Consider the following 14,681-nt stretch of genomic DNA (forward strand, 5'->3'; position numbering starts at 1 on the left):
GCCTCTTCGAGCACTACTGCTACTCCCGGGGCGGCATGCGCCACAGCTCCTACACCTGCATCTGCGGCAGGTAAGTGGGGGTGACGGAGGGAGAGGGCCATGGGAAGGTGACCCGCCCACCCACCTCCCGGGCTTAGACACACCTGCTCCCTCCCATGCCCACTGCAGCGCCACGGAAGCAAAGTCCTTCTCCCCTCCTAAGGCTCCCGGCCCATGCGGGGCGCTTGCTGCCGTGCTCTCCCTCGCCACCCCGCGGGGGCACACAGCCAGCATGTCCCCCCACATGTGGCCCTTTGTGGCTGAGGCAGGAGGCTCCATGTGTGTCTGTGTGTGTCAGCTGCATGAGGCTGAGTGTGCTTGGAGGCCACGGGGTTCAATGTGGGTGTGCACGGCTGTGTCGTGTCACGGGTGTCACTGTGGGTGTGTCTTCAAGGGGCACATCCTGCCTGGGGGTGGCCCCCTCCACTCCTGGGCACACCGGGCTCGCCTGGCCCGGGCCCGGGCCCCGGGTCAGAGGGTCTGGCCTCTGTCCAGCCAGGATGGGGCCGCAGCTCTGCTGATGCGCACGTCCTCGGCGCATGAATAATACATATGAGCATCGCAGTCTTTGGAAATGTTCTTCTCTGGTGGATAGAGAGAAAAATCATTATTTCTACTTTTATGATTCCTGAGACTCCTGAACAGGGCCATAAATATTACACCCAGGTGGGTTTTTTTTTTTTCCTTTGGACAGACTTAGAAGTCCTTTTTTTCTTAAAGGCATCGCTCATTAGGGAAGCAAGCTCGAGGAGAGGAGTGAGGCAGGCAGCACGGCGGCCCCTGACATGGTCTGGGCCCTTCCCCCTGGGCCTACCCCCCACCTCCAGCAGGAAGGGAGGGTTCCCTGGGGTCCCTTCCCTGGGCTTCAGACCCTTGACCCCCCTGCCATTCCAACATCCCCAGCCCCAAGGGCACCTGCCCGCACGGTGCTCTGCTGGGGGAGCCCTGCACGTGTCAGCACGGGAGCCACAAGCCATGAGGCTGGCCGCCGGCTGCAGGGCACCACCTGCACCCCCCGCCCCCGGTCTCTCCTGGAGCAGGGTTGGTCCTGCTCATGGGCCAGGACCTGCAGGGGAGGACGGGTGTTGACCTCCCCCTGTTCTCTGCAGTGGTGAGAATTCGGCAGTGCTGCACTACGGACATGCTGGGGCCCCCAACGACCGGACCATCCAGGATGGAGACATGTGGTGAGTGAGGCCAGCCCCGAGCCACCCCTGCCCTGGCTCTGCCTATGACCCGCGGGGCTCTGGTGGGGTGGAGTGGGGGAGGTCTCCGCCTCCACGAGGGTTCCTCTTGGTCCCAGCCTGAGAGGGCTGAGAACTGGGAGGCCCTGTCTGTTCTGGCCCAGACTTCTTTGCCAGGGCTGCCTGCCTGCACGGCGCCTTCTCTGCAAGGCCAGAGAAGCCCTGAGAGCGAGTGCGGGGGACTCTGTGCATGGCATGGGGAGCATAGAGGGGTTGAGACGCAGCCTCAGAGGGGGACTGAGCCAGCCACCGGCACTTGCCCCACACTCACCACACTCACATCTCCATTTCGGTACCAGGACGGGCTCTCCCGTTGGCAGGATTTCAGTCCCACCCATGTGCCGCACCTCTCTGGGCAGCTGCCCCGGGCCTTGGCAGGGGTCTGTGGGTGCCTTGCTGACCTGGACCAGCTCTCTTGGATTCACAGGCACTGGGCACTCCCCATTTCTCCTCTCCACCTCCCAGATGTCGGGCAGGGCCAGCCCAGGTGGCCACAGGACCACTGAGAGCCACCCACAAGCCCCCCTGTCTTTGCTGTCAGACATCTTGCCGTGGTCATCAACACATGAGGAGGGAGGCACTCACGGCCGGTCCCACTCGGTTCTTTGGGACTTGAAACTCCTGGTTGCAGGGACACCTGAGCAGGAGTCCCACCGGCCGGCTCCCTGGCAGCATCAGGCCTCGCATTGCGTTGTGGGTGTCGCCCCGCTAGGCTCCGTCCCTGGCCAGAGCTACGGCGGCCAGAGCCTGGCCTTCTCCCACACGTGGAGCCCAGCCTTGCAGTGGTTTGGGGGAGCCTGCACACAGGAGGCCCTGGCTCACATCCACTCAGGGGTGTGAGCCGTGTTCTCAGCTGTCCCTGCTAACTATTTTCAGACATCTACCCAATCCCGGGGATTCTGTCCCTGCCACAGGGCACACCGGGCTCCGTGGCTGGCTGCAGGCTCTGCACTCACCCAGGGTCAGTAGCGGGATGGGCTGTTCTGGGACTGCTGTCGGCCAGAGCCCAGCTCAGCTTCCTGGGAGGAAACAAAGCCACCGAGTTCCCTCTCGGAGCCTCAGTTTACTTTTCTGTCAGTGGAGCCAGCACATGGCTCTCAGAACAGCAGGAAGGGGCTGAAGTAATATGTCAGAAAGGCAGGGACGAGCTCATATGCCCTTTCCCGGGGCCCTGGCCAGCAGAGCAGGGGTGGGAGCATACACAGGTGGACACCTGAAGCGACTGAACCCCTCCCAGGGTGGCTCAGGTCCTTCTTGGTACAGGGGCCAAGGGGTGTGTGGAAACCCTGACGGGACTTCCCCAGTGCCTGGCCCCAGGGACATCTACCCTGTCCCCACCCATGGACACCCCCTCCCCTGCCCTGCCCACATGTAGATGAGGTCACTGAGACACAGGGAGGGCCCAGGTACAGATCCAGAGGAATTTAGGGAGGGAGGTGGCTATCTTAAACTTGGCTCAGCTGGAGGCCAAGGCCAGAGAGGGGAGGGCTATACCCTCTGGACCATGGCTGAGCCACAGGTGGCCCCAAAGAGAGACCACCTGGCGTCTCCACAGACTTTTGCATCCTGGAGCTTTTCCTAGTGCCCTTTGTGCCGCTCATTCTGGCTGGGCCAGGAGTCCAGGATGTGGATCTCTAGTCCCCGGGCAGAAACAGCAACCTAGCCATACCAGAGAGGTTCAGCTGTCCTAGGGCCAGCTCTGGCCTCCTAGAGGGCCCTGTGGCAGTGCAATGTGGCCATGATTTTTCTCCTCTGTGAACTTGGCACACCCCAGAGGAAGTAGCTACTTCTCCACGCTCCTCTTTATCTGCCCCCACTACGGTCCTCACCCCCTGAGAGGCTGGTCACAGCTGTGTCCCGAGGCTGCCCACTGCTGGGCTGGGGCTGGGCTGACCAGGGCGCAGCGTACCTCAGCTTTCCACAGGGCCCAGATGTGGCCCTGGCCTTCCTGGGGGCACAGCATCTACGTCTCCTGCTTGCAGCCAAGGTAGGAGTGACCCAGGAATCCCGTAGGTGTGAATGCCAAGTCTGAATGGGTGATTCTGTTTTTCTAGTGCTAACTTTGAAATGTAGCCAGTAGAATAATTATGAGTTTATTATAGTCGATTTATTATGCAGCATTTAGAACAACATGTTTTGTTGATTACTGCCATTGCCAGATTGCTGGCAGCATTTATAATCCATTGTTTTATTGAAATTGATCTGCCGCGCCTACTGTGTTCGGTAAATAATAGATCACTCTGTTATCCCAACATAAAAGCCACGATACTTCATCATCAGGTATGAAACCAAAACAGAAGCGTAGTGTGGAGTTTTTCCTGGAGCTGAGTGTCTCCCAGAGCACCACTGTTCCAGGCGCCTGCCTGCTGGTAGGCCTTGGGTCACAGTCTCTTGAAGTCAGGTGAAAATGCCCCAGAGACATTTGAATGTTGAGGAAGGGGCTGCTTGGGGCCAGAGAGGGTCTGAGACAGTCAGGTGCTGCTGGAGAAGGTGGGGGTGGGGGCTGAGAGGCAGCCAGCCTTCCTATTCCTCTGTCTCCAATCCCAGACATGCCCCCAGCCCCCGACAGGGAGCCTCAGAGAACCCGGGCCGTGTGACCTGTGATGATGACCACAGAGGGTCCCTAGTTCCTGCCCCTGCCCTCCCCCTCCCTGGCTGAGTGGCCGGTGCCCCGAGGCTCAGCTTCTCCATCCACACCCAGCCCTAGGAGGAGTCTGCAAGAATAAGTGGTATTGAGTGGGGAGCCTGGTGCAGCGTGGCCTTGGCGGGTGGGAGTGGCAGTGGTGACCGTCCTCAGAGCCAGCAGGCTGGCCTTCTGCCTGTGCTCTGGGACTATGAGGCCCACCTTCCAGCAGCGGGTTCCATGACAGACTGGTGGGGAGAGTCTCCGCAGAGCCTGAGGCAGGTAGCTCTTGAGCTGTACTGTGTTTCCAGTGCCACTGTCCTCTGGGTGAGTGCGTGGTGGGGCGTGAGGCCAGCCCACCCTGCCATGCCCCTGTTCCTCCGGGACCAGCTCCTTCCCGGGAGCCGGGCCGAGGCTGCTGTCAGCCTCAGTCATGGCCTGGGAACAGGCCTTCTGGGTTAGGCAGGCTGGTTCTCCCTCCATGTCTGCCTTGTTGCCCGGGGCTGGGCAGCGAGGATTGCTTGGCCCACCATGCCTGCTCCAGGGACTCCTTCCCATGTCTCTCTGCTGGATCAGCCCCACTTGCTCCGCATGAAGGACAGAGAGGGACCTAGACTTTGAAGTAGCTTTAGATCCCTGGGGTTCTCACACTCAGTTCCCTCAGAGCCATGAGGCCTCTTAGGGGGCCCCTTGGACCTTTTCCCCTGGCTCTCAGAGCCCTTTCACGGGTTCTCCAAGAACCGTCTCCCAACCACAGTCCTAGAGAAGCCATTAGTTGCTTTTTGTTCTGGCTTTTGAGGCAGTGGTAGACCTCGTCAGAGAGGGCAGCAGGAGGCTGGAACTCCTGCTAACGTGTGCTCTTCACGTGCTCTTCACGTGCTCACCCAGAGGATGGTGGCTTCTGGCCCTGGACTCCCTTTCTGGGTGGGAGCCCGGGAAGACCCCTCCCCACCATATCAGCTCCAGCCAGGTGGCTGTGAGCACGGATGTTGTGAAGACAGATGTGGCGCCCATGGGCTGCCCTGGCTTCGCACAGACAGCCCGGGCTTTGAAAACCAGAGTCCCCGAGGCAGATGGAAGTGCCAGGGGGCTGGTAGGCCACCCATGGCCACCAGGGAGCGCCACTGTCCACGTTCAAATCCACTGGGAAGCCAGGGACCCAGAGTCGGATACTCCCTTGTGTTCCACTGGGTCTGAGGCTGGCCTTTGCAGTGCTCCCGTGTCCCCGGGGACCCTCAGCAGCATCATCCCAGGGGCAGAGTCAGGAGGGGTCCAGGGTGTGCCTCCAGTGGGTTCTGATTGGGAGGACAGCTGGGACACCCCTCCTGCGCCACTGCTGCCTCCCACTCCCACCATCTGATCAGGGAGTGGGGGAGTGGTTCCTGAGGTAGAATGCCCTGTGGTCATCCTCAGAACCTTCTGGAGCGCCTGTCTAAGGATGCCCAGGCCTGGGTTACCCAGCTGCAGGCAGGATGCGGAGCCGGCCGTCCCAGCGCTGGCCAGAAGAGGGCAGCGTTGTCCCAGGATGTGTGGGCAGGCCTCCTCCCTGCTGGAGGCTATGTCCTGCTGCCCCTGGGGCATGGTGGGGGGCAGCCTGCCCAGTTAGCAGGAGACGCCTGTCCCAGCCCCATGCTATGTCCTCTCCCCATCTCCTCTCCTCTCCCGTCAGAGCTCAGGGGCCTCTATTTCTCCTTGCCCTGTTAACAGCCTGATGCCCTGTCTCGCTTGCCTTGCCCCGCTGACTGGCAGAAGAGTGGACACAGCGCACAGGGACCGCAGCCCTGCTTCTCTCTGCCTGGAGAAATATGGGCTTTCCTCCCAGGGAAGCCCCTGGAGACATCTGACTTGTTGCTGGTGTCAGTGGCCCCTGACGCCGGCCACATCACACCCCCAAAGCTGACCCATCCTTAGAGGAGGGGACAGGCCTATGAGGGGTCGTGGCCAATGCAGGCTCTTTCCCTAGCTGGCCACCCTTCCTGCCACCAGTGCCATTACCCCCGGCTCCTTCCTGCTCTTGTCTCATTCTCAGTTAGTTCCGTAGGTTTGACATGGACTAGATGTTTAACAGCCTGGGGGGTGCCACCCTACCTCACCCATTCGGTCCCAGGCCACCATGCACCAGGCCTGCAGGCTGTGAGGGGTGGGCACCGCTCACCCCAGGGCCCCAGCAGTTCCCTTGGTATCCCGCAGGCTGTGATGGGGCGGTCCTGCCTGTTCCCAGGAGCCACTTGCTCTGTCTTTCTGTCCCCTGCAGCCCCAGGGAGGGGCGAGTCTGTGTCTAGGACCCACCCCACTCCCCCAAGCTGGTGGCAGGGCTGGACTGAGGAGGGCTCCCCCCAGCTGGTGGCGGGGCCAAGGTGAGGGAGCCTCCAGGCCTCCCTTGTCCTGGAGCCTGATGTCCTGGTTGACTTCAGAGAACATGTGTCCTTTTCAGAGCCTGATCCCTGGTGCCAGGCCTAGCCCAGACCCCTGTCCCCTTGTTCTCAGAGGAACACTTGACTTTCACTCAGCAGCCCCATACCAAGGATTCAGTGATCTTAAACACATGCCCAGGCCTTAGGGTAAGAGAATATTCTCGGGGGTGCACAGACCCTGCTAGCCTGGACAGCCAGACCCGTGGCTGTAGCCCTCACTTTCCATCCCAGTGAAAAGCACCCTCACATTCGGGCTCCATCCCACGTGTGCAGGGGATGACCTACCAGACCAGAACCTGTCCCCACTCAGTGACTTCACCGCCCCCGGGTCAAAAAGCGCTGGTCCAGCCTGGGGGCTCACAGACATCACGGGACGTTGCTGACCAAAAAAGTGAAACAAAGCATGTGCCGGGCTCGTGACACGACTCCGGCCCTCCCCGGCAGAGGCCACCGCCCTGATGCCCAGCCCTCGTCTGCTGTGCCGCAGGGGCACGAGCACTTGAGTGGACAGTCACTGTGTCATATACGGCCTTCCTGGGGACATGGCCCCACACAGGCGTTCCACTACTCCCCGTGCCATCTGTAGAACGGGAAACACAGTTCTCCCCAGACACACAGGATGCCCCCAGCCCGAGCCTGTACCCCCCAGGCCTCACGGGCTCTGGGGCTCTGGGGGCTGGTCACTTGGGCAACTTTCCTGTTCGCCTGAGCCCCAGAGGAATAGCTGTCCCCAGGGCTGGGGTGGGGAACAGGGATGCCTGTAGAAGGTACTGGGGAGAGCTCTGCTTGATGAGTCAGCCCATGGCCTCCAAGAGATGGCCTCAGCCCCACCAGTCACCACGGGGCCTGGGCATCCCGCGGAAGGGCAGGCTGGTGGCGTAGGTGGGCCACATGCCTCGTCTGGAGGGGCTGTCCGCTGTAGGACACGAACGGGAAAGCGAGCAGCACGTCTTCCTCTCTCATGCTGAGGTCTGGAGGGAAGCAGGAGTTTCCTGCTTCTCAGAAATCCCCTGGAACGCAGGCTGGGGCGGCGGCGAGTGGAGGTCTGAAATGCTCCTGCCACGGCAGACAGGCCCAGCGCCAGGCCTGGGTGACAGGCGGACGGGGGGTGAGGCTGCAGCTCGGAACAGTGAAGAGTCAGACTAGACACTGAGAGCCTTGTACGTGCACAGCAGCGTTTCCCCAGGATGCTGCCCAAGCCTGCATCACTGGCCCGACCATCTCAGAGGCCTTCTGCTCCGGGGCCGGCCAGTCCCCACGGTGGGGCCTGGGGAGCTGAGTGGGGCTTGGAGAGGGCCGGGCTGAGCCAAGTGTGGCGGGCGGCCCGGGCATGAAGCTGCCCAGGAGGAGCCAAGGGCAGACAGAACCTCTCCTCCCGGCCAGAAATAGAACCAGATAAACACATGTGAGCAGAGGCACGCCAGCGTATTGCCTGGAGATGCGTAACGGCTCCCAGATGTCTTAAATTATCACATAGTGTCCCTCTGCCAAAGATGGTAGCAGCCAGGTGGGTGTCCCCAAGCAGCGGGGGAGGGGGATCCTGAGCGCTCAGGGGAGTCAAAGGATGACCCAATTCCCCACTGTCGCTTTGTGCTGGAGGACGAGTGAAGTGGGCACAGGGGAGCTGGAGGGAGATGATTTATGGAAGACACGGCTTTCGTCCCAGGATTCCGGAGGGCCTTGAATCTGAGTAACCTATGCGTGTAAGAACTCTGAGGGGATTTTTTTTTTTTTTTTTTTTTAAAGCAGAGAAAGATAGGGAACTGAGATCACGAAAATAGACTCCAGCCCCGTGCCCAAGCAGCGCTGGGCAGGATGGAACTGGCCGCCTGGGCGCTCACTTCCCTCTGCCACGAGCGGGCGGGCCTCACCCAACAAAGCCCAGCGAGGTCTTCTCGAGTCTGAAGAGTAAACCCGGGCTGGCCAAGGGGCCCCCGGCACCCCGTCCCACGTTCTCGCCGTGTTTTTGAGAAGCGTGTCTGGAGCACTGGGGCCCGAGTCTCGTCTGCCCCAGAGAAGCGTCTTGTCTCCACTGCTCTCCGTGACTCCAGACTTCAGCGTGCCTTGGGCTTCCTTGTTTCCTAAATAGTTGCAGTTCTGTTTTTCTCTGAGATCAGCACAGTCCAGCCGTCTGCCTTAGGGGTGCCGCTGCAGGTTGCCCCCTGGTGGGGTGGCCCCCACAAGTCTGTGTCGCCCCAGCCCCTAGCTGTGTCCTGTCTGCTCAGACCACTCTCAGACGTTCTGAATCAACAAACCACAAACCAGGTTCCTTTGCTGCCTTGGGGGTGGGGGAGCAAATGGGAATGCTCTACTCCCAGTGTGGAAGTGGGCCGTGGCCCCATACAGATCCACTCCCCACACCTGCCTACACGCCGGCCCCGAGAGGACACGGTGGCGGCGGTGGCGTCCCGTTCTTAAAGGGAGAAGTGCTGAGGCCCAGGGGGCCCAGTGCTGGAGTCAGGACAGGAGGGCCCGTCGCTGGGCTCTGAGCTGCTGACCCTCCTGACACGGGGCTTTGCCGGGCCGTGTTCAGAGACTCTCGCTCTCTGCAGGTTAGGGCTGAGATGCGTGCTGCCCTCCTGGCCAGCTCTGGGGGGGCGAGAGTGCCCCCCCACAGCAGTCAGTCTGCAGGCAGCTATTGGCCCAAAACCCCTGTTGTGTCTGGAGCCCCCCAGGCTTGTCCGTTCAAGGCCTCTCTGTCTTGTCTTTGGGTCACCCCCAGTGAGGTCTGAGTCCCCCCACAAGCCTGCCCCAGGCAGGGTCCCCTAGAGTCTGTGACTTTGCCCTGGTCTGGAGTTCTCGTGGCGTACTGGTTGGGGCCCTCCCCCCACCCCCTTAGAATCACCTGAGGTGTTATCTAGTGCTTTTTGCTCTGTTGACACTGTTTATGGTGTTTTGCAACCGGAAAAAGAGAGGAGATTAAAAAGCGCTCATTCGGCAGGGGACTTTGGATTCCAGCAGAGTGTCTGGGCATTCAAGTTTTTCCTTTAAAACTCTGTCTCTTTGGAGTAGCGGGTGCTTCCCGTCAGGCCCTACTCCTCCATAGGTGGGGGCCAGGACCCCCTATTCTGTCGTCCGGGTTCAGGGCCCCAAAGGCGGGCGCTCGGGCGGCCCCTGGGATGTTGGTGGAGCCGCTGGGCTCACCGCAAGGATTTGCTTTTGGGGGAGAGCACAGCCCTGCCCCGGGCTCAGGTTTGCCAGGATCTATGCAGCTGCAGACAGAGGACAGAGCAGGGCACGGTGGCAGAGGGCAGCCCCACCCCTCAGCTCCACCCGACTCTGGTCATCTGGCGCTGGGGACGCAGCAGAATCCCGGGCCGGGGCTAGACCGCTGTCCCTCAGTTGGCTTTCTCTCCATCGGCGTCATGCTTGGCTGATGAAGGGGCCGAGGGTGCTGGAGGGCCCCCTCTGTATGCCTGCTGGCGAGCGGCCTGCTGAGATCTCGGGGGGGGGGGGACGGGGGGGGCACTGCTCCGCCTCTACACCTCTCCTGCTCTCATTTGGGGTCCCATCAGCGTGGTGACCCAGCAGCCATTCACGGATCCTGTCGCATCCCAGCACACAGAGTGCAGGGGGAGGATTCTTTCCTGCCCTTGGCCGCTGAGGATGCTGAGGCCCCGGCTCCTGGGCTTGTGCACACGGGCAGGCAGCAAAGGCGGCAGAGAGACCCACCCCGCTCCCTTCTAGCGCCACCACACTGGGTGCTGTCACAGGGGGTCTGGCAGCCAGGTGCGCTGTGCCACCCTCATGACTTGGCAGCCTACCTCTGCTGGCTCTCAGACCCCGGCTTAGGGCCTCCTAGCCTTCCTCCTCTCCACCCCTGGGGATGCAGGGTTGCCCTGTGGGACATGAGGACTGCCACGGGCCTGACCTCTGGCCGTGGTAGAGCACATCTGGCCCATCCCAGCAGGGAGAAGGACACCGCCCTCTGCTCAGGGGGCCCTTGGTGCTGGAACAGAGCCATTGGCGGAGTTTTCACTCACACCCTGGGGTCCAGGAGAGCTGGGTGGTGTGGCTTGGCCCACCTTGGCCCCCGGTTGGGTGCCTCCATCCCAAGGCCCCTGCCCAGCTCCCGTGAGCAGTGCTGGGGCCGGGAAGTCCCAGGAGGGTCTGTGGGAATGCTCAGGTGGAGGCCAGGTGTTGAGTCAGGGCCTTGGGACATCTCGGCCCCTCCCCTATTCTCCAAGTGAGGCCCCATCTCTGGGCATCCAGATGCTGGCCAGCAGAGGCTGGGGAGGACAGGGGAGTGTGCGCGTCCATTCGGGCTTCCCTGCTCTGCAGTCAGAGGTCTCCTGAGCGAGCATCATGAGGACACAGCAGCAGGGGGAGGCCCTGTACTGCTGGTGCACCAGTGATGTGGTAAGGTGGCTGGGGCTCAGCATCCTGACACCCCCGGGGCCCAGTAGGCTGCCCCTGAGCCCTGTGGGCAAGAGTCTGGAGCAGGGGGCTTCCCAGCCTCACAGCCTCCTCTCCCCACAGCCTGTTCGACATGGGTGGAGAGTATTACTGTTTCTCCTCTGACATCACATGCTCCTTCCCGGCCAACGGCAAGTTCACCGCAGACCAGAAGGCCATCTATGAGGCGGTGCTGCGGAGCTGCCGAGCCGTCATGAGCGCCATGAAGCCAGGTGAGGACGCTGGTGGCCGTGGGGCAGGCCCTCCACAGCCTGAATCCGTCCCCCTTCACGGGCTAAACCAGCTGAGACGCCCCGTGGTGTCTGAGCCCCAGGAGCAGCGCTGGGAAAGGGGTTGACCACCAAGGAGGGACAAGGCTGGGAATTGGGGAGCTTGGCCCAAAGTCACCCTGCACCCCATCGGACACCCTCCGCCAGCAAGAACCCTCTGGGGTTCTTGGGGTTCTGGGGTTCTCCTGTCCCAGAGCAGGGTCCCCTCCAGGGAGAGCTTGACCGGCAGATGCCAACACCGGCATTTGGCTGGGTGTTGGGGCGCCTGTTTTTTCCGACTGCCTCTGGTCTTGCGGCGCTCGGGGAATGGTGGGTGGCTGCCGCAGGGCCCTCCGGGGGCCTGGCTATGACATCCTCAAAGGCTGGGATCCGAGCTTGTTCTGAAATCAGAGGGACCGTGCAGTCAGCCCGGCATCCCTTCATAGAGCACTTCCTTAGGAAAGGAAGGTCCCCAGACTGTGGCCTCTTGAGCCTGGGGGTTGTGTGTTGGCTAAAGAACCCCGGGGCCCCCAGGCCAGGTGTTGGGAGGACTCACAGCCTCAGTCAGGAGGCCGGGTTTGAGAGGGTGTCAGTTTGAGAGGCACCCTGAGCAGCCTTTCCAGATGGCCCCCGTCTGGCCACTGGGCCCCCAGCAGAGGCCAGGGAGCTGTGGAGCGAGACTGGTGGACCCAGGCCCTCCCGGCACCCTCACTGGTCGAGGCAGAGCTTGGCAGTCAGGGGAGTCCCAGGCTGGGGAACTCGGCCCCCAAGGGAAGACAAGAATGGAAAACCTGCAAGTTAAGCCCCTGCTGGGGTGACAAGGTGACAGGACTTGTGTGGTTTGGTGGCTGCAGAAGGAAAGGGGATCTTGTGTTCATCACTTGTTTAAGAAGCCTAGTCAGCCCAGGAGCGCAAACACAGGGAACCTTCCAGACGCTTGCTGCATGGAGGCAGAAGAGCATGGGATGGGGTGGCCGGTTCCCCTGTGGGGGAGGTGCAGGAAGGGCACTGGAAGGAATGGGCTGCCTCTCCCCCCGCCCCTCCCGCGCGACGGGCAGGGGGAGAGGGGGCCTGACCTTTAAACCCGGGAGGCATCCCCTGTTCCCAGTGAAGTCCTGCCCGGAGACACCGTCTCCAGTCACTCGGGGGCCGTGACCCTCCCTGCTCTCCTCACTCTCTCTATGCCACTAGCCCAGTGCCGTGGGGGCGCTCCCTAGTGTCTCCCTCCACCCCGCGGCCGGCAGCAGGAGCCGTTGTGAATTTAGATGTTCTGGAGTCCAGGCCAAGGGCTGGAAGGCCTGGCGCCCCCGCCCTCTGAGGTCGGAGCCAGGATCTGCTGTGTGTGAGCCCGTGAGGGGCCCTGTGGCCCGACCCCCCACGCTGGGTCCCTCGAGGAGGTGGTGGGGTGGGCTGCAGCTCAGTGAGGGAGGGCTGGCGGGCGACCAGGTCCACACTCGAGAGCCAGGCAGGCAGAGTCAGGCCAACGGGTGCCTGGTGCTGGGGAGGGAGGGCAAGCGTTGGAGGGATGGCAGGCGGAGCTTCGGAAAGGAGATCTCTTTGTTCAGCTCAGCTCCAGGGTTCGGGCCCCGGGGCTGAGACAGGGGTGAGGGCCCAGGCTGGCCTACCCGCACCTGCCCACACACCCACAGGAAAGTCTGCTGGGACATGGGTAGCACTTCCCCAGCCACTGTCCTGCCCAACTGACAGGGCTGCCCCAATCCTGCCCAGAGAGTGGCCAGCTCACAGGCTAGTCCACAGGGCCCCGGTTGCCTGAGAAGGGCTTGGGCTCTGACCCCACACTCCCCCGGGCACCTTGGTCCCATGAGACTGCCTGGCCGGGTCACTCTCGGGGCAGGCAGAAGGCCTCAAGCCGGGCCAGGCTGGGCTCAGCTGAGCCCATCTCCACACACCGCATGAGGGGGGGGCTCCCCCAGCACACAGTGGGGCACAGGCCGGGCCTGTACTGGGGCCTGTACTAGTTTCCTCTCCTACCAGGGCTGGGGATTGTGACGTGCTGACCACCCCACTGGCAGTTCCCCATGGCTGACCTTGTTGGGTCCCATGTGGCACCGGGCAAGCAGGGTTGCTCCGATGGGGTCAGGTCACCTCCCCAGAGCTGCAAGGAGGCTGTGGTCAGGTCAGCCCCATGTCCTGTGCTAGCGGAAATGCCCCTGGTTTGTGGGTTCAGCTGCTGGGCCAAGACACACACACACAGAGACTACACGACTGCTTCCTGCAGCCTCGCAAGGAGCAGTGAGTGGACAGCCAGGGCGCAGCTAGTGCCCAGAGGAGCCGCACAGCATGACTGCAGCACACATGGAACCTGGGATCGGGGGGCAGGAGGGCGCTCGTCCCTGTCCCCCAGACAGCCAGGGAAGGGCGGCTGAGCTCACGGAGAGGGGCTGCACAGGGTTTGAGGGCACGGCACCCGGAGAACACCGCCGCCACGCCTGCCCGCCCCGCAGGAGGAGCCTCGTGCTGCCTTCTGGAATCGAGCTCTCCCTGGGTTCTGTGTCAGGCCTGGTGGCCCACCTGAGACAGACCAGTGGGTGTGCCACGGGGACCACTCAGCCCCTTCCTGCAAGGGAGGCCTGGGTGATCCCAGCAGGAGCACCTCAGAGAGGGGTGTCTGTGGGCCACTGTGGGGCCATTCTGTAGCCTCTGTGCCTCCTGCCACCACGGAGCGGTGAGGACAACTGAAGTCCCCAGGCCCCCCGCAGCCTTGTCTCCCAATTGCCAGACGCTCCTCTCTCTCTGGGCTCACCTGCCCACCCTGGCCTCCTGCGCTTAGGCCACAGGCCCCCCCCAAGCCCCACACCTGACCCCAACCCCCCCCACCGGGGCCCTGCAGAGGCCCTGGGCTCAGGGCCCCACTGCTCCTGGGCTGTGAAAGTGGTGGGGGAGTCTCTGTCTATGCAAATAAGCCCCCCATCGCTCCCTCACTCCAATGAGCAGGTGTGCACAGCTCCCCCCTCTCCCTGCTCTGCAGCGGTTAGGGTCCCGGTCACCTGCATGGAGGGGAGGTGCAGCCAATGTGAGGAGAGAAGGAGGTGCCCCTGTGGCCCGGCACATGTCTGCCATGGCCTGTGGTGGGGGTGCCTCTGCCAGCTTTGCCTCCCGACGGGCTGGAGTGGCCGCACTCTCCTGGGGCCTCTCCTTAGAGGTGGTGACACATGCAGGGGTGCGGTAGACAGAGGTGCGGGGGACAGCGCCACGTGGGCTTCCTCTGTGGCAGGAGTCAGGGCAGGGAGGGCTGACTGGTGAGGGCCTCCATGTGGCCCTGCCGCCCTGAGAGCCCCCTGCTGGCTGTAGGGTGGTGGGCAAGTTCCAACCCTCCCTGGCCTTTACTCCTTGGGGCTCTTTGCGGCGGGAGGGGTGGGGGGGTGGCACACAGGCTTTAGGAGCGGCCATGCTCCGCTTAGCACGGAGGCGCCTGCAGTACGGAGCGCACACTGTCCCTTCCTGCAGGGTGAATGGGTCCCTGGAGGTCCTGGCAGCAGATGGGTCTGGGGGGGTTGGTGGCTGGAAGCCCTCAGCCCCACGCCAGCTTGGCCTACCAGACAGCTCCCTGCAGCCCACGGGCCTGCCCTGGGACCCAGCCCCGCGCCTTGCTTGCAGCACCCCCAGAGCCTGGCGCACACAGGGTCTCCTGAGGGCCGTTGTCTTTGGATGAAGTGAGCTCTTTGTCTAGATTGTG

At 62.6% G+C, this 14,681-nt stretch overlaps 1 protein-coding gene across 1 annotated transcript in view; it reads left to right on the forward strand.

Moving 5' to 3' along the window:
* The window catches only part of PEPD (peptidase D), a 108,663-nt gene that overhangs the window by 85,938 nt on the left and 8,044 nt on the right, over nucleotides 1-14,681 (forward strand). Inside the window, exons 10-12 of the mRNA XM_004765202.3 lie at nucleotides 2-70; nucleotides 1,149-1,226; nucleotides 10,800-10,948. Of these exons, the coding sequence (XP_004765259.1) occupies nucleotides 2-70; nucleotides 1,149-1,226; nucleotides 10,800-10,948 (296 nt within the window). The remainder of the gene's footprint in view (nucleotide 1; nucleotides 71-1,148; nucleotides 1,227-10,799; nucleotides 10,949-14,681) is intronic.

This window comes from Mustela putorius, unplaced genomic scaffold (assembly GCF_011764305.1).
Source record: "Mustela putorius furo isolate JIRA1106 unplaced genomic scaffold, ASM1176430v1.1 tig00000174_pilon_pilon_pilon, whole genome shotgun sequence".
NCBI lineage: Eukaryota > Metazoa > Chordata > Mammalia > Carnivora > Mustelidae > Mustela > Mustela putorius.